A 19,897-nucleotide genomic window follows, 5' to 3' on the forward strand; every position below is an offset into this window, starting at 1 on the left:
TTTTACTTACCGTAAAATCCATTACTCTGAGTCCACCGACAGACGTAGCTTCTGCTTTAAATCATAGAAGGGTGGGTAATAAGCCCCCTCTCACTAGGAGTGACCAAGTAGAGCCAAAGGCTTTGACACGCCCAGGGGGGCGGGGTCCCTGGGTTATTACCCCTGGCCTCACCGTTGCATCTTCAGTTTAGTTGCAAGCAGTAAATAATAACCAAAACCCAACTCTTCAGAGAAAAGAGGGATGGGAGCTATGTCCGTCGGTGGACTCAGAGAAATGGATTTTACGGGAAGTAAAAAATCCCATTTTCTCTTGAATCCACCGACGGATGTAGCTGCTGCTTTAAATCATAGACGGATGGGACGTCCAAAAGCAGTAACCACTGAGGGGTGGGGAAAGGACAAACTTAAAAGAATGCAATTCCCACGGCTAACATAGCTAACTATATAACATGGAGCCCAACAAGCAACAACGGGGGCTCAATTGTAGCAAAACCATAAAGGAGAAGAAAAGGTAGACTGCTCCTTAAATGGCGGCCTGCAAAACCTTGCGGCCAAAGGACGCATCCGAGGATGCAAACACATCCACTCTGTAAAACTTGGTGAACGTATGTACAGACGACCAAGTGGCTGCCCTGCAAACCTGTATAACTGACGCCTGATGGCGGAAAGCCCAAGAGGCACTCAACGCCCACGTAGAGTGAGCCGTAACAGGGAAAGGAGGAACCTTGCACTTAAAGCGGAGTTCCATCCTGAAAAAAATTTTTTTACCTAAAAATACCCCCAGGTCAGTCAGGGCTAGTGCATTTAAGCAACGATAGCCTCTGAACTGTCCCCTGTTACACTTAACTTTTAGAAGAAATACTTACCTTGAAAATGTCTTGTCCAGTGCTGCCATCTCAGGTGTGGGCAGCTGAAGCCGAAGCGTCCTCTTCGGTGACGTCGGAGTCCCAGAATGCCCTGCACCGGCCCTGCTCATCACTTCCGGGGTAGGCGCATCATCCCTGCACAGCTTCTGGGCATACCCAGAAACTGTTCAGCAGGGAATGACGCACCTGAACCCGGAAGTGACGAGCAGGGCGGGTGCAGGCACATTGACTCCTGGGATCGATGACGCACATCTCCCAGGAGTCAATGCAAGGAGGAAGAGACGGCGCGGGCTGCGGCCGCAGAGGGAGGAAGAGGAAGGAAGATAAAGTATATTTTCATTAAAAACAAGGTAAGTGAAAAAAAAAATGTAATTATCCAATTTTTTTTCAGGATATTTTCTTCTATCGGAAACTGCAAAGTGAAAAAATAGGGTGGAACTACGCTTTAAGAGAATACGCCTTCACCACCGTCTGTCTGATCCATCGAGAGACGGTCGCCGCAGACTGACACCCTTACAGGGTCCATCCGTATTCACAAACAGAGAGTCCGACTTACGAAAGGACTCAGTCTCCAGATACACCCGTTTCGCCCGAACCACATTCAAGCAATGCAAGGCATATTCCTTAGGATGTGAAGGTTTCGGACAGAGTGACGAAAGCACTATGTCTTCGTTCAGATGGAAGTCTGAAACCACCTTAACCACTTGCCGACCGCCGCACGACTATCTACGTCGGCGGTCAGCCCCTCACAGGCAAACTAACGTAGGGCTACGTTGCTTGCTTGTGAGGGTCTAGGGAGCGAGCGCGCGCCCCCGGGGGCGCGCTCCCGCTCCCGCGTGGTCACGGACCCCCCCGCGCGTGTGACCAGCGGACCCGATGTCCGCCGGTCACTCGGCGATCGGCGGGGGAGAGGGAGAATGTCAGGCAGCTTGTGTAAACAAACTGCCTGTCATTCTCCTCGCTGCAAAGACACTGATAAAACGGATCTGGTATGTAGATCCGTTGATCAGTGTCCTTACAGCTAGAGCCACAGCCAATCACAGTAGAAACCACGCCCCTAGGGACACACACAGCCCCTCCCTTCCAAATAAAGTTAACCCCTTCACTACCAGTGTATTTTTACAGTAACAGTGCATATGTATAGCACTGATTACTGTAGAAATGTCACTGGTAACCCCAAAAGTGTCAAAAATGTCAGTCAAGGGTCCGATCTGTCCGCCGCAATGTCGCAGTACCGCAAAAAAAAAAATCGCAGATCGCCGCCATTACGCGTTAAAAAAAAAACACCAAAAATGACAAAAATCTTTCCCTTTGTTAGTAAACGCGATAACTTTTGCGCAAACCAATCAAAATACGCTTTTTGCGATTTTTTTTACCAAACATAGGTAGCATAAAACAAATTGGCCGAAAATTTTTAAAAATTTTGATTTTTACTTTTTTTGGGGGGAATTTCATATAAAAAAATGTGAAAAATATTGCTATTTTTGCAAAATTGACGCTCTTTTTTTGTTTATAGCGCGTGATCAAAAAATCGCACAGGTGATCAAATACCACCAAAAGAAAGCTCTGTTTGTGGGAAAAAAAGGACGTCAAATTCGTTTAGGTACAGCGTCGCACGACCGCGCAATTGTGCGTTAAATTCACGCAGTGCCGAATCGCAAAATACCCCCTGGTCGGAATGGGGGTAAAATCTTCCGGGGCTTAAGTGGTTAAGAAGAAACGACGGATTAGGCCGTAACACTACCTTATCCCTGTGTATTACCAGATAAGGAGAGCGGCAAGATAGCACCGCTAGTTCAGAAACCCTGCGTGCAGAGGTGATAGCCACCAAAAAGGCAACTTTCTGCGACAAGGCGAGCAAGGAAATGTGTCTTATGTTCTCGAAAGGAGATTTCTGAAGAACCGATAGAAGCAAATTAAGGTCCCAAGGAGGTAACGGAGACCTCCTGGGGGGAGCCAAATGGCGAACCCCCTGAATAAACGTACGAATCAAAGAGTGCGTAGCCTAAGGGCATTGGAAGTACACAGCCAAGGCCGAGATCTGACACTTAAGAGTGTCCAACGCCAAACGTTGGTCAACCCCTTTCTGTAGAAAGGTCAGGATCCTGCTGATAGCAAAGGATCTAGGATGCAGCTTCAGCGATTCGCACCAAGCAATGTACGCTTTCCACATACGATGATAAATCTTCAGAGAAGTGGACTTCCTAGCCTTGAGTAAGGTAGGGATCACAGAATCGGACAGACCCCTGTCCTTTAAAACCTTGCTCTCAACAGCCAAGCCGGTAAAACCAGCGACTGTAAAGTAGGATGGAAGATCGGACCCCGAGATAGAAGATCTTCCCGCAGAGGAAGTGTCCACGGACCTGCGACCTTCAGCCGAATCACGTTGGTGTACCAGGATCTCCCGGGCCAATCGGGAGCCACCAGAATTACCGGAATCCCCTCCAGCTCGACCCTGCAAGGCAGGCGAGATTAAAGTTTCAGCGGAGGAAAACGCATAAATGAGCCGGTACTGGCCGCAGGGAGCCACCAGGGCATCTACTGCATCGGCCAGAGGGTCTCTGGACCGAGCCACAAACTTTGAAACTTTCCTGTTTTTTCTGGAGGGAAACAGGTCCACATCCGGGGGCCCCCACCAGAGACACAGCTGGTGGAACACCGGTGGCTGCAGGGACCACTCTCCCGGATCCAGGGTTTGACAACTCAGGTAGTCTGTCTGCCAATTGTCTACGCCAGGCATGTACACGGCGGATAGGGCTGGGACGTAGTCCCCTGCCCAGCGCAGGGCACTCCTGGTGCCCCCTTGATGATTGACATATGCCACAGCTGTGACATTGTTGGACTTGACTCGGACAGAACACCCCTTGAGATTGTCCATCCAGTGGAACAGGCTCAACTTGATCACTCTCAGTTCCAGAAAGTTGATCAGGAGCTTGGACTCTTCCAACGTCCAGGTCCCTTGAACATTCAGGGTGCCCAGCACTCCCCCCCCCCCCTCCCAACCGGTCCGACAGGCATTTGTCGTCACAACCATCCAAAATACTGGAAGGAAGGAAATCCCTTGGAGAACATTCGGAGCGCTGAGCCACCAATTCAGGGAGTCCTTGGATCTCCGACTCAAACGAATCAGACTGTCTAGGGATAGAGGATCCTTGTCCCATTTCACAAGTCTCGTGTGGGCCTGAGCATATGGTACGGCCTCGAAGGAGGATACCATCAGGCCCAGCACCTGCATAGATGACCTGAGAGACACCAGGTCACAAGCCAGCAGCGACAGAATCACTTCCCTTAACTTCTGTAACTTCACAGGAGGTAGAAATACCTTTGCCGAAGCTGAAACTAGGATCATCCCTAGATACTCCAGTCTGTTGGAACCAGGGCAGATTTCTGAAAGGTTGAGATTCTAACCGAACTGCTTCAGAGTGTAAATGGTCACCTCCAAATCCCGTTCCAATGCCACAGACGAGTCCGCTCGGAGAAGAAGATCGTCCAGGTACCCCAGAATCACTATTCCTCTCTGTCATAGCAGAGCCAGGATAGGGGCTAACACCTTGGTGAAGACTCTGGGAGCAGAGGCGAGAACAAATGTAACGCCACAAATTGAAAATGGTCCTTGCCCACCGCAAATCGGAGGAATCGTTTATGACCCTGGCAAATAAGGACATGGCATCCTTGATGATCGATTCCAGCAGGTCCCCCTGATGTAAGAACGCCACTACTGACCGCAGGGATTCCATGCTAAATTTCTGGGCGCACACAAAGCGGTTCAGAGTTTTGAGGTCCAAGATGGGACGCAATTTGCCCTCCTTCCATGGAACGGTAAACAGGTTCCAATAGAACCCTAAAAAGCATTCCTGATGAGGAACTGGTACACTCACGCGGAATCGCTTACTGCAGCCCCGCAAGGCGGTCTGGGGACAGCTGAAGATTGGATGGAAAAAAATCTGTCTGGCGGACGGGAACGAAGCACTATCTTGTACCCGGACCGAATTACCTCGTGGACCCACCTGCCGTGCAACAGTGAGGTCCAAGGATCCGGGAAGAAACTGAGACGTCCCCCATACCTGAAGTGGGTGGGGGCACCCCTTCAGGCAGAAGGGGTCTGCTTGGAGGTGCTGGGGGCAGAGGATTTCGGCTTACCAGCCCACCGTTTCCGGGATCCTTTTCCGCCCCGAAGTCAGTTTGGTTTTCTGCGACACAGTCGCACAAAAAAGACGCTTCTGGGCTGTAAAGGAAGGACCTCGCTTATCGGAGGGAGACTTACCCTTAGTCGAGTGAGGAAGGAGTGTACTCTTTCCCCCAGTGACCGTCTTGATCAAGTCACCCAAGGAGGAACCAAAAAGGCGATCTCCCTGAAAGGGAAGATCTGCCTAAATCTTTTTAGAAGCCTGGTCGGCCGACCAGGACTTTAGCCAGATCGCACATCTGATGAGCACACTTACCACTGATGCTCTGGCCGTGAGCGGAAGAGCATCCAGGTTAGCATCGCATACAAATTGCAGAGTCTGCGATAATTGATCGGCGAGTTCCAAGGCAGACTACGGTAACGGGTTTACAGTCAGTGCCTCTCTTAGATCCTTTACCCATTCAAACTTAGTCTGAGAGACTAGAATGGTAGTCGGGGCAGGCCTGAGAATAGATCCCACTACCGTATATACAGGTGTCGGGATAAGACCTCAATACGTCTGTCAACCGGATCAGGGAGAGAGGAGGATTCTGCCACCGTTAAAACCGTGGCCTTGTGAATACCGCATATCTGGCGGTCCACGTGAGGGGGGCCGTCCATTTGCGCAAGATCTCTTCCTCAAAAGAGTAGCGTCTAGCCAAACTTCTGGGAATTGCAAGCGTGCGATTAGGTCGCTGCCATTGTTCCTCCACTAAGGCGGACTAGACTTCAGAACAAGGGAAAACCTTGGCCGATTTCTTTGCCCTGAGGGATCCAAACGATACCAAGGCTCCTTGCCATTTAGGAATTGCCTCCATGATTTTTAGGGTGACCCTCACTGAGGATATCAAAGCATTTACCAGCGCCTTTTCCTGTGCCAAGGAGGGTGTGGAAACATCCTCTTCTGCGTCAGAAAAGTCTGAATGCGGAGACGCATCCTCCAAAAGGGGGTCTGCGTCGCCGGCGACCATATCGGCCTCAGAATCTGAGGTCTGAGATGAGACAGGCGAGGGCCGAGGGCGTTTCTTAGTAAATGCTGCCGCAATAACTTTGTCCATTTTTCTGGACATTTCTTGCATCACAGACAATAAAGTCACATCATGAGCCTCAGAAGTGGGCCCCAACGATACATCCATGTTAGACATATGGCCAAACAGTAGGATTGCACAGTATGAATGTTAAGATCAGACAGGGAAAAGGGGGAAACACCGGAACCTGCACCGCAAGGGGTTAAACAGAAGCTTCTTCTGAAAACAGGAGCAAAGGCCTAAGAGGGAGCAATCCGCGCCCAATCACCAAATATTTTTTTTTTTTTCAAATATTTTATTTAGAAGGAATGAGACTCCGTTCACACTGGGGCGACTGGTCGCCTGACAGGTCGCCTGCCATAGAGTAGCTGTGGACCCGTTCTAATAGGAGCGACACAAGTCACTCCGACTTAGAAAAAGGGTCCGGAGCTTCTTTGGGGCGACCTGGAGCGACCTGCATTGACTTCAATGATATGAAGTCCGTGCCGGCCGCTCCTAGGTCGTGGTGCGAGCTGCGCACCGCGACCTGTGAGGTCGCCCCGGCAAGTAGCGTCGCCCCAGTGTGAACGAGGTCCAACAGTGGAAAAGAAAACATAAGTGCACATTTGTCAATAAGGTACAACAAGCACAATATTGGAATGTTAACAGAACAAAAAATAGACAGCTAGGACAGTATATAACCAAGTGCCCATTATGACCTTAAGGGCAACCCCTGCTGCAGGGAGAAGGTCCACCATATATGTCTGGAACGCATCAAAATAAGGCACTGTACCGAACATAGAAAAAACGTTTGCATGAGAAGTGATCCTTCCCGTCCGTCACTCCCAGATTTTTTTTTTTCCAAGAGTTGTCAGAGACAAGAAAGAAAGACATAGTGCAGATCAGAGCCAGAAAAGGTAGACGGAGAATGTAAAAAGCAGGCAGGGTCTAGAAAGAGGGGGGGGGGGGGAGGGGGAGAGGGGAGGGGAGAGGGGGGGAGGGGGGGTTTGGGGAGATCCCACCATGGCAGCCCCAGTCACAGTGCTAGTCACACATTAGGGATCTCCCCTTGTCAGATAAGACATTCCAGTAACCCCAGATCCTCTCATAACGCTCCCTGCGGTGCTGCCTCGTAAGGGTGAGGGCCTCCATCCGGTTAATTTCTTCCATCTTACGCATGCAGTCTTTAATCGTTGGAGCCCTAGTCCATTTCCACAGCATCGGGATGCAAGATTTCTCTGCACAAAGCACATAAGGGAGTATTGATTTTTTGCATTTAGAAATCGGCATGGTAGACAATTGCAAGAGAAACAATTCCGGGGTGTCCGGAATGTCACGGTCCGAGAGCTCCCCCAGGAGAGCTCTGACATCCTTCCAGAAGGTCTGAAGGCGGGGACAAGACCAAAAGATGTGGAGCATGGTGCCCACTTCCCCCCCGACATCGCCAGCAGAGGTCCGTCGTGTCTGGGAAGAGTTTATGTAAGAGAGGGAACTCTATACCACCGAGTAAGAATTTTGTAATTCATTTCTTGTAGTCGGCGTTTTTAGAGCCAGGGTACATATTTTCAAATGTTGGGCCGGGGTTAGACTCAACCAGAGGTCCCGTTCCCATTTGCCCAGGCTAGGTAGGGCGAAGTCTTCCGCCGGAGTGATCAACAAGCTATAGGATTTAGACAACGGACCCAGAAGGTTTCCACTCCCCACACAAAATTCCTCTAAAGGGGTATGGTCCCGGACAAACAACGAGGGAGCCGGCAAGGAGTGGAGAAAGTGATGAATTTGGGCTGCTTGCAAGAATCCCAACTGGAAGGAGCCATCCCTCGCCGTCAATTCCGCCATCGTCGGCCATCGGGACCCCCTGAGAAAGTGGGAGGCCTGAAAAATACCCCGGGCCTCTAGTCCACGGAATGCCGGGTCATCCACCCAAGGAGCAAACTCCGGGTTTCCCAAGATAGGGTAAAGCGGGGACGTCCGTGTAGAGATTGAGGAGTGGGACAGGAGTTGATGGACAGCGGCCAACGTCACTCCAACCGTGGGGTGAGCACGAATATGGTGGGGGAGTTCCACTGCAGCCCACGGTGCCCACCCAGAGAGGCAGTAGTCTGCCCTCGTTCAATCTGCACCAACAGCTTACCCGCAGAATGCCTCCCCCAGTCCAGTAAACGGCCAAGGTGGACAGCCTGGTGGTATTTCGCCACATCCGGAAGAGCTAAACCTCCAAATTGCTTCGGCAGCGTCAGGCGAGTACGGGAGAGCCGAGGTTGCCCATTTGCCCAAATAAACTTTATAAAGAGACTATGGATTTGGGCAAAAAATGAAGACGGGATTTTCCCAGGGAGGGCCTGCAAGAGGTATAGGATCTTGGGGAGAATCGTCATCTTAAGTAAATTACATCTCCCAAACCAGGAGTGTAATCCCGTATTCCAAGATGTTAATAGTCGACGAATGTTAGCCAGGAGGGGAGGGAAGTTCAGCTCGTAAATCCGAGACAGGTCAGGCGAGATCTGGGTACCCAGGTAGGTAAGCACCGTCTGAGTCCACTTAAAAGGTAGCGTCGAGGATAGGTCGGTCAAGAGCGGTGTCGGAATCCCCACACCCAGAGCCTCCGATTTATGAAAATTAATCTTAAGATTGGAACAGAGACCATACTGTTCTATTTCCTTCAACAGGTTCGGCGCCGAGATCAAAGGATTAGTAAGTGAGAATAGCATGTCGTCAGAATAAGCTGAGACCTTGCATTCCAGCTCCCCGACCTTAATGCCCGTGATATTAGGGTTAGAACACACTCTGCCCAAAAAGGGCTCCAAGGAAAGAGCAAAAAGCAGCGGCGAGAGCGGGCAGCCCTGGCGTGTGCCGTTAGAGATGTGGAACGAGTCAGAGAGCACACTTACACTTTACCTGGGCAGAGGGGTGTGAATAAATATGACCTATCGAGCACAACAGAGTGTCGCCAAGACCTACAGCACGCAACGTAGACATCATGAACCGCCAATTGACGCGATCAAACGCCTTCTCCGCATCCGTATTGAGTAGTACACACGGCGTTCGGGATGTCTTGGCTACATGGATAAGGTTCAGGACCTTGGAGGTATTATGCCTCGCCTCTCTGGAGGGAATGAATCCCACTTGGTCCAAATGGACCAGCTGCGGCATATGTGGGCCCAAGCGGGTAGCCAAGATCTTCGTAAATATTTTAAGATCCATATTCAGCAAAGATATAGGCCTATAATTGTTGCATTGAGAAGGATCCTTGCCTTCCTTGGGAAGAACAGAGATATCAGGAGGGAAGGACGAATCCCCCGTTCCCAACATGCTAAACCACGAAAGCAAGTGCGGGCCAAACACCTTCAAGTAGGTAGAATAATACAGCAGTGTAAGGCCGTCCGGTCCTGGGCCTTCCCTGCCTTAACCACTCTACAACCGCTCACAGTAATACTACTGCGGCAGAGTGGTTCGTTATCGTCCAGCCACGTAGTATTAACGTCGTTGGACACTCCCCCTTCTGGGCGGCGCTTGCGCGCCACCGGAGGCTCGCTCCCGCTGTTTTCATTCACAGCGGGAGTCGGGCCAGGGGAGGAGCAGCGGCGATCGCCGCTGCTCTTACCCGATCGTCGGGGATCGAGTCTGGAGATCCGCCCGCTGTGTGTAAACACAGCGGGCGGATCTCCATAGTGACAGATCGGACTGTTCAGCATAGCTGGACATCCGATCTGTCCATGACTCACACAGTCACCTCCCCCCCTACACGTCAGTAAGCACCAGGCATACATTAACCCCTCCCTCTCCAATAAAATTAACCCCTTCCCTGCCAGTGTCATTTTTACAGTAACAGTGCATATTTATAGCACTGATTACTGCAGTAATGTCACTGGTACCCCCAAAAGTGTCAAAAATGTCAGTCAAGGGTCCGATCTGTCCGCCGCAATGTCGCAGTCCCGCAAAAAAAAACGCAGATCGCCGCCATTACGCGTTAAAAAAAAAACACCAAAAATGACAGAAATCTTTCCCTTTGTTAGTAAACGCAATAACTTTTGCGCAAACCAATCAAAATACGCTTATTGCGATTTTTTTTACCAAACATATGTAGCATAAAACAAATTGGCCAAAAATTTTTAAAAAAATTGGTTTTTACATCTTTTTTGGGGGGAATTTCATATAAAAAAATGTTAAAAATATTGTTATTTTTTCAAAATAAACGCTCTTTTTTTGTTTATAGCGCAAAAAGTAAAAATCGCACAGGTGATCAAATACCACCAAAAGAAAGCTCTGTTTATGGGAAAAAAAGGACGTAAATTTCGTTTGGGTACGGCGTCGCACGACCGCGCAATTGTCAGTTGAAGTCGCACAGCGCCGAATCGCAAAAAGTGGCCTGGACGGAAGACAGCAAAATCCTCCGGTGGTAAAGTGGTTAAACGCTCCCACCGCATTTTGAAGCTCCATCAAGGTAATGGGGGCTTCCAAATCTTCCCTTGCCTCCGCCGATAAGGACGGAAGGTCCACAGAGGCCAAATAGCCATCGATGGTGGACTGAGAGGTCTCCGAGTCCGAGTGATTGTACAGAGATTCATAAAAGCCCCTGAATGCAGCAGCTATCTGCTTGGGTAAGGTCACAGAGCCACCCGCCGAAGACGTGAGGCGAGGCACGTAGTTAGCAAGCCTTTGTGCCCTGACCGAGGCCGCCAGAAGCCTCCCACACTTGTTCCCCTCCATGTAAAAAGCGTCCCGAGCCTTTTGTAAATCCGACTTTGCCTTGGCAAACAAAAGGTCCTGTACCTGGCGTCGCAACGCGAAAAGTTCCTGTTCCTCCACCCTGTCCAGGTGCCTCTTATGGGAGGTTTCCAAATTGTGGATGTCCTCTAACAGTTTCTCAAGTTGTTGCGATCTCTGCTTTTTGAGTCTGGCGCCATGTTTCATGTATACCCCCCTGATGACTGCCTTGTGGGCTTCCCAGATAATCCCCTGGTCGCAATCATCCTTCGTGATAACCCTAAAGAATTCCGTAAGCTCCCGCAGAACGTCAGCCTGAACCTCTCTATTATAGAGACGGGCGTCCTCCCCCGTAACCTATGTGCAAGTTTGTAGACGAGCAAGATCGGCGCATGATCAGGGAAGGTAATGGAGTCAATCGAGGTTTCAAGCACTGCGTGAAGTTGGCAATGCGGAATCAAGAAGTAATCTATTCTGGAATAGAGTCCGTGCGGCGGTGAAAAGAAGGTATAGTCCCGCTCCCCATTATGCTGCATTCTCCAGACATCAATGAGCTCCGTGAAAAGCTTGAAGGATGCGCCTGCGAGAGCCGTGAGATACCGAAGAGCCACCTGAAGATGTGTCAACCGACGGGGACAGCGGCACATTAAAGTCTCCCCCCAAAATTAATTGACCCTCCTGAAAGGACGCCAATTTTTTAAGGACTCGGGCAAGAAAGGAGTCCTGGTCATCATTAGGGGCATAGACACTTGCCAGCGTCACTGCATGCATCCCAACGGTACCCTTCAAGAACACAAAACGGCCATTGGGATCCAACAGGGAGCCCTGACATGTCCAAGGCACCGAGCCGCTACGAGGATGGACACCCCCCTGGACTTGGCAGCAGGGTTCATGGAATGATAGGATGTGGGGTAGTAGCGATTCTTCAACAGCTGAAGGCGGTCTGTCCTAAAATGGGTTTCCTGGACAAACGCCACATCAGCCTTCCGGCGACGCAAGTCATTGAGAAGGACTTTGCGCTTCTCCGGGATATTAAGCCCCTTGGCGTTCAAGGAGACCACTGTAAGCTCGTCCATGGTGGGGGTCTAAAAAAAAAAAGGGGGGAGGGGGGGCGCGGTTTTAGGGAAGGTGAAAAAGGGGAGAGCAAAAGGCGAGGAAGAGGAGAGGGTAACAGGAGCAGGAAAGGTGGGGGAGAGAGGGGTTGCAGAAAGCTGGAGAAGAGAAAAAAGTAGAAAGAAAAGGAGATGAGAAAAGCAGAGAACAGCCAGAAATTGAAAAAAGAAAAAGTGGAGGCGAATACCGCCCCTCACCAACTAAAGGCCAGCTAAGCTGCCAGGCACCAGAGGGGACCACCAAGGTCACTCAAGCGCAGACCTAAGCGGGGACGCGGGCAGAGCAGGCACAGCCCAAACCACAGGCTCCAGCCATCCACCCAGCCCAACAATGTGTGTGGAAAAGTGAAGGAGAGATAGAGGAAAGCATGGACACGTGAGCAAAACAGAGAGACAAGGGTAGGGATGCAACAGGGTTTTGCCCCTGAGGGTCATGAGATGTGTACGGAAGGAGAAAGATCCAATCAGGGAAAGAGGGCTATGCACACCTAAATATACGTCTGTCTACTGGAAGGCAAAGTCAAAACAACTTAACAGTGATGCCCCAAACTGGTAACTCTCCCATGGACGAGGGATCCAAGCTGCCTCCAAACACAAACACGCAGGATAGCCAACACAGTGCCACCACATGGAGAAGGACACCAACAGAAGAGCCAGGCCCCCCCACACCTCCCCCACCCCATCATGGCTTCCGCAAACTGGCAACTCAGATCCCCCTCCACCAGGAATAAAATACATCTCCCCTCCAAAACATATAGAACCATAAAATCACATACCATGCAGGGGCACCCCCCAAAACCCACCCCGTATCGAGGCCAGAGAAAAAATCCCCCCCTCTCCCCCACCCTCCACCCCCACAAACATGAATCTGTGAATGTCGCTCCAATATTGTCACTTGAGCACAGGTAGTTGCGACATGCATAGGCGAGTGGAGAGGAAAGGTCTTGTAGAGCATGGCCCAAAGATCCACTGAGTGTCCAGGGCGGACCGCCGGGGGGCCAGGCAGGCACCGTAGGCTCCAGGTATGATGGCTCCCCCCAGAGGATATGAGAAGTTCCCAAAACAAATGTCACCGTCACCCGAGGAGCCCAGAGGAAAGCCCGCCAGGCGCAAACCAAGCCCAACCCCTCAACACCGCAGAGGAGCCCTCGAGCTCCTGGGAGCCAGGCATCGAACCCTCTAGTGGTATCACACTTTGGCCAAGGGCCCGGGAAGCTGGCACCCCTCACAGTCTAAGAGGCCCCAAGAGATCAGGTCCATAGGGCTCCTCAGCACTTTCTAGTTTGACTCCTCTGCAGTCCACCAGCTTCGAGTCCCCCATCCCTCTATGGAGCCAAGAAGAGATGAACCGGGCAGGTGGGCGGGAGCAGGGAACCCAGTGACCCCCCATGGAACTCCTGGACAAAGACCCCCAGAAGAAGTGGCGGGCAAGGAGAGGTAAGGCTAGGTAGCAACTCTGACACATATTGCAGCTATCAGTGTAAGGAGAGTCAAGACCTGCACATGTGGGCAACATAACTCCCGGGCTAAAGGCCAAAGCCGCTTCACAGCCATGGCAGCAATCCAACAGGGGCTTGGAGGATGTGGTGCAACGTTGGCTCGAGGGGAACACAGGGACATCACGGCCTGGAGGGGTGGCGGTTCAAGAATACAGCAGCAGTTCCAAATATGTACATCAGTGAACCTCAGCTAATGGGGGGACAGGGAGGAACCCGCGGGAGGGGGGCAGGGCGCCCCAATACTCACAGCACCAGATAACCGATAGTTCAGTCTTCCCTCTGAGCCTCTGACACTCCGGATCAAATCCGTCTGGTCCATAGCAGCCAGTGATGCTTCACCCGAGGTCACTCTGTCCGCCACCCGTTGCACTTCCCCACACAACTGTTGCACTGCTCGCCGGTGTGCGGCCTCCAGACGGCCCACAATGGCCTTTATGTCCTTGGTGCTGGGCAAAGAGCGCAGACTGCTTCTGAGCTCCTCGTCTGTCCCCACCGTGGGGGTCACATCGGGGGCCTGCGTAAGGAACGCCGCTGGTGTAGTGAGAACAGTGTCCGTAGTTGAGGCAGGCGAGGCCGCGTGCATGTTCCCGCCAGAGGGCCCCGGGTCCTCCACGGCCACCATATTGCCCGCTGGGGATGAGGCCTGCGAGGTCGGGAAGAAACATTGTATTTCTCCAGAAGGATGCGGTCTGCAGGGAATTCCAGAACCTCCGGACATTCCCCTAGACTTCCTCTTTTTGACCGACCTCATATCTCGCAGTCAGAAGTCAGGAAAGTCAGGCTGGGCGAGAATTGTCATGGAGCTCTGCAAAGAAGCAACCTCAGCCGGCCATGTCCAGACAACGCCCCCCCTAATCACCAAATTTTAACGCCCCTGAGGCTAAGTGAGGTTACAAAGGCACCACAGGTCCCAGCAAGTCCGCCGTTACCGGCGTGCACTTCGCCTTTGAGGCGATCGCGATGCACGCAGCGCTCCTCCAGGGGATAATTCTAAGCCCCCTAAAGGCCTGAAACCCCTTTTAGAGAGCTGTTACTTTCAGGAAGACACAAAATGGTGTGCTAAAAATTTGGGCAAGATCAACAAATATTTTAACTAAGAAAGACTCGCTGCTCCAGGTGAGAAAAGGGAAGCCTAATGATGCTAACGGGTGCCCATCTATGAATAAGCACACCTGCTAGTGTGTGAAACGCGTCTATCTGTACACTGTTGTAACACTTGGGATGTTCGTAAAAAAAAAAAAAAAAAAAATCAAATCTGGATGCAGCTTGGAGTGCGGCCAATTCTTTATCAAATATTTTAACTATATGAAGTAAAAGTTTAAGTAATATTAACCCTATTTTTTAAGAATAGGTCGACACTGGCATTACAATATGGTTATTCTGCTTTAAAATTGTCTATTTTCTTCTCTTAAGGCTGGTCTCCAGGTCGCTGCACCACCCCCGACTGATTGCGGGGGGTCTTCATAGCTAGCTGGCGCCTATGAACACACCCGTCTGTGCCAGCCAGCATGCTCCAGGACTGTGCTGTGGGCATCCAAAGACACAAAGTGCCTAGCAAGCTACGCCCATAAATTTGGCTGACAGCAACTGGAGCCTATTGCTCCCCTGTCTGCCTCCAGAATCCAAAAGATTAGATAAACTGCACAGATTATGAGGACCTGGCAGCTGTGACAAGGGACTGCAGTTATGTGTTTGGGGACAGGGGGCATAGAAAGACATTTCTACCCTAAATGCAGAGAATGTATTAAACAAAAAAAACAAAAAAAAAACCTAGCATTTAGAACCACTATGTTATTTAAGATGCGGCTTTTTATATTGTGGATATTTAAAAAGGTCAGCTGTGCAATTTTACATTTTTGTGCAGATGACAAGTGTTTGGCAAGAAGAAAAAATACTTCTCTATTGGAACACCCACTGTGCATCAGTTAAAACCTGATAGACACAGGCAGCATTTACACCTGACAAAGGTTGGGCATTTGGAAAAAAATTAAGACAAGGATCTCTTATGCAGCAAAGCAAGTCCCAAATGTTACAACAAACACCACTCAAAATGCAAATAAATATAAAAAGTATGCAATTTTATTTTGAATGTTTTAGCACTAACATGAAATAATGATAGCCAATAATAATTAGTTTGCTTAAGATGTTCCGATGCTTCAGACAGTAACCTCCCCCTCTGTGCTCTCTTCTTCTTCCTCTAAAAGGCTGTAGGAAGCATGACTCTGGAATGGGCGTTGAAGAGGATGTGCAAGCAATCTCGCCATACAGTTGTGAAGTTCCAGAGCAGATCCTGTTATCGAAACCTCGTATTTGTAGCTAGTGCCTTTAGGGTCCAAGCTACTAAAGAATCCAAACACATCCTAATAAAAAGGGAAAAAAATGATATTGTGAGGGACCGAAAAAATATAATCATATTCTAACCCAAATATGTGTGAGGAAAATTTTAAAAGTCTACTGATTCACCCAAAGAAGAATTTAGAGGTGTGGAAAAAGTACCCTATCAAAGCCACAAATAAAGAAAAATCAGGAAAAGAGTTCCTAAAGAATGTAGGTGTTCATTTTGATCCAGTGTAGCTATTTAAAAATTCTCTTTATAGACATTCATAATTGCACCAATTTTACTTACCGCCAGAGATGTATAGTAACGAAGTAGAACTACTTAAGTACTGTACTTAAGTACCGAAATGCGGTATCTGTACTTTCCTAGAGTAGAATTTTTTTCTCCTACTTCTACTTTTACTTCACTACATTTTTTCGATGATTTCGATACTTCTACTCAAGTATTTTTTTTTGCGCTGCATAGTTACTCGTTACTTTTAAAAAAAATTACCACTGCCAGAACAGTAGATGGCAGGTTGCATAAAGCTCAAAAAAATGTGTATAATGTCATTTGTAAATCAGCGCATACGAAAATAAAGGCTGTGTATAATAAAAGCTGCTATACCAAATCTTTCCAATAAAAAGAAAATATGAAACAAACAAATAAATGGTGCTACAGCGCTTAAAGTGCATCAAGAAACTACTAACAAACACAGGTTAATCATTTGAATAAATCATTTGAAATAATAAAAAACAATATGATGTTCAAACTTTTGACTTCTTTCTTTAATAACTACATAACACAGTACTTGTACTTCTACTTTCAGTACTTGAGTAGAAAATTTTTTTCAAAACTACTGGTACTTTTTACTTTTAGTACTTAAGTAGCAAATTTTTTGAAAAAACTACTTGCAATACTTAAGTAAAAAAAATACTTTAGTACTTCTACTTAAGTAACTTTTTCTGTGAGCACTTCCACTTCTACTCAAGTCACTTTTTGATCGAGCACTTGTACTTTTACTCAAGTAGAAATTTCGAGTACTTTATACAAGTCTGCTTACCGCTAAAGCCAAAAGGTATACATACCATGAATTATAACCTCCACCCTTTTTATCCCAAAAATAATTTCTGTAAAAACACAATAACTACAATGCTAGTAATAAGGGGTGGAGAGTGACCTAAATCACAGTTTACAAATTTCCTCTTAGAGAAAGGGTTAAAAAACAAAAACACCAAAACCATCAAATATGAAAACATATATTAATATTCTAATCTGAATATGTGTGAAGAAAAAATTTAAAGTCTACTGAATAATTTAGGGGTGTGGATCAAGTACCCCATCAAAACCACAAATAAAGGAAAATCAGGAAGAGAATTCCTAAAGAAAGTAGGTACTAGTTTTGAAAAGGTATACACACAATGAATAACAGTATAACCTTCACCCTCCCCCTTTAAAAAAGTGAAATTGCTGCAATTATGAAGTACGGAAAGGTTTCTTCATAGTAAGAGCTGTGAAAATGTGGAATAGAGGTGGTTCTGGCTAGCTCACTAGATTGCTTTAAAAAAGGCCTGGATTCTTTCCTGGGTATACTTAATAGAAGTGGGTACTAATATTTATAGGTAAAGTTGATGCAGGGAATATCCGATTGCCTCTCGGGTGATCAGGAAGAAATTGTTTCCCCTGCTGTAGCAAATTGGATCATGCTTTGCTGGGGTTTGATCCCCTGGATCAGCTGTGGGTATAGGATTGTGTATATGGGATTGTATGGCTGGGTTTTCTTTACTGTTTTTTTTTTTTTTTTTGGTTGAACCAGATGGACTTGTGTCTTTTTTCAACCTGACTAACTATGTAACTATAAAGAGAATTTTTTAATAAATTACACTGTTTGGATCAAACGTAGAACCTACTTACTTTAGGAACTATTATCCTGATTTTTCTTTATTATGAAGGACTGGTTGACTAAGACTATTTTGTATGTAGTGCTAGCCAAAGGCAAAGGGATATCTTATACACTCACCAGGCACTTCATTAAGTACACCTTGCTAGTACTGGGTTGGACCCCCCTTTTGCCTTCAGAACTGCCTTAATTCATCGTGGCATAGATTCAACAAGGTTTTTGAAACATATTGATATGATAGCATCATGCAGTTGCAGCAGATTTGTCGGCTACACATCAATGATGTGAATCTCCCATTCCACCACATCCCAAAGGTGCTCTATTGGATTGAGATCTGGTGGTTGTGGGGGCTATTGGAGTACAGTGATCTCATTGTCATGTTCAAGAAACCACGTTGAGATGATTTGAGCTTTGTGACATGGTGCATTACCCTGCTGGAAGTAGCCATCAGAAGATAGGTACACTGTAGTTATAAAGGGATAAACATGGTAACCAACAATACTCAGGTAGGCCGTGGCATTTAGGTGATGCTCAATTGGTACTAAGGGGCCCAAAGTATGCCAAGAAAATATCCCCCACCAGCCTGAACCGTTGATACAAGGCAGGATGGACCCATGCTTACATGTTGTCTCATCTAAATCTCACAGCTGAAATCGAGACTCAAGCCTATGCAAATTGTAGCCTCTATTTCCTCTTCTTATCTGACAGGAGTGGCACCCAGTGTGGTCTTCTGATGCTGTAGCCCATCTGCTTCAAGGTTCGATGTGTTGTGCATTCAGAGATTGTATTCTGCATACCTTGGTTGTAATGAGTGGTTATTTGAGATACTGTTGCCTTTCTATCACCTCTGCCCATTCACCTCGGACATCAACAAGGCATTTTTGTCCACACAACTGCCACTCAGTGGATATTTTCTCTTTTTCAGCCCATTCTCTGTAAACCCTAATGATGGTTATGCGTGAATATCCCAGTAGATCAGCAGTTTTTGAAATACCCAGAACAGCCTGTCTAGCACCAACAACTATGCCACGTTCAAAGTCACTTAAATATCCTTTTCCCCCATTCTGATGTGGTTTGAACTTCAGCAAGTCATCTTCACTATGTCTAGATGCCTAAATGCATTGGGTTGCTACCATGTGATTGGCTGGTTAGAAATTTGTGTTACCAAGCAACTGAACAGGTGTACCTAATAAAGTGGCCAGTGAGTGTATATAAAACCATTAGTACATTAGCAAAGGACTAATGAGAGGGATGGAGAGGTGGATAGAGAGCGTGTGTGTACAAAATGTAGAGACCCTGCTAGTCTATTTCATACTGCAGTAGTAGTAGTTTTTTTCTTTTATTTATATTTGTTCACTCCCAAAAAAAAATGGATTTTTTTACTTACCGTTTAATCCTTTTCTCTGAAGTTCATTGACAGACGCAGCTCCATATTGTTCTTAACCATTGGGTTATGCTGCTCCCTACAGGAGTAGGACACTAGACAGCAAAAACGTTACCACGCCTATGGGGCAGTCTCTGAAGGCATACACCCACTCACTCTGCTATAGGATTCAGTTTTGTTGCAAGCAGTGTCCCAACCCACTAAGAAATAGAGGGTCGGGTGCTGCGTCTGTCAAACTTCAGAGAAAAGGATTTTACGGTAATTCAAAATCCAGTTTTCTCTATTGTTCATTGACAGACGCAGCACCATATTCTTTTTAACTATTGGGACGTCCCAAAGCAGTATTAGCATGAGTGGTGGGAAAACAACACAGAAAAGAACGCAATTCCCCAAAGGCTAAACTTAGCCAACCAGGTAACATGGAGCTCAACCAGGAACAACTGGAGCTCACATAGAAACAAATACACCCTCAAAGAGAAAAATGTATCTTTTAAACAGCAGCCTGCAAAACCTTGCAGCCAAAAGAAGCATCCAAGGATGCCAACACATCTACTTTATAGAATTTAGTGAACATGTGCACAGACGACCAAGTTGTCGCCTTGAAAACTTGTATTACTGATGCCTGATGGCGAAAGGCTCAAGAGGCACTCAGCGCCCTAGCAAAATGCACCTTCACAGGGAAAGGTGGAACCTGACCCTTAAGTGAATATGCCTGTACAACCGTCTGCCTGATCCATCTGGATATGGTCGCAGCAGACGCAGCCACTCCCTTCCGAGGTCCTCCCGTGAGGACAAAAAGAGAGTCTGATTTCCTGAAAGACTGCCAGGCAAACCCTAATTGCCCAAACAGCAGCAAAATAATGCAAGGCGATTTCCTTGGGATGCTTGGGTTTAGGACAGAATGAAGGCAGCACAATGTCTTCATTCCATGGAAATCAGA

General features: G+C 47.9%; 1 protein-coding gene across 1 annotated transcript in view; it reads right to left on the bottom strand.

The window, feature by feature from the left end:
• Nucleotides 1–15,441: 15,441 nt before the first annotated feature.
• BABAM1 (BRISC and BRCA1 A complex member 1) overlaps nucleotides 15,442–19,897 on the bottom strand; it is a 100,041-nt gene continuing 95,585 nt past the window's right edge. The window contains exon 9 of the mRNA XM_082271005.1: nucleotides 15,442–15,716. Within this exon, the coding sequence (XP_082127131.1) occupies nucleotides 15,513–15,716 (204 nt within the window). The 3' untranslated portion in view covers nucleotides 15,442–15,512. The remainder of the gene's footprint in view (nucleotides 15,717–19,897) is intronic.

The sequence above is a fragment of the Pelophylax lessonae genome, assembly GCF_965119305.1.
Source record: "Pelophylax lessonae genome assembly, chromosome: 1".
NCBI lineage: Eukaryota > Metazoa > Chordata > Amphibia > Anura > Ranidae > Pelophylax > Pelophylax lessonae.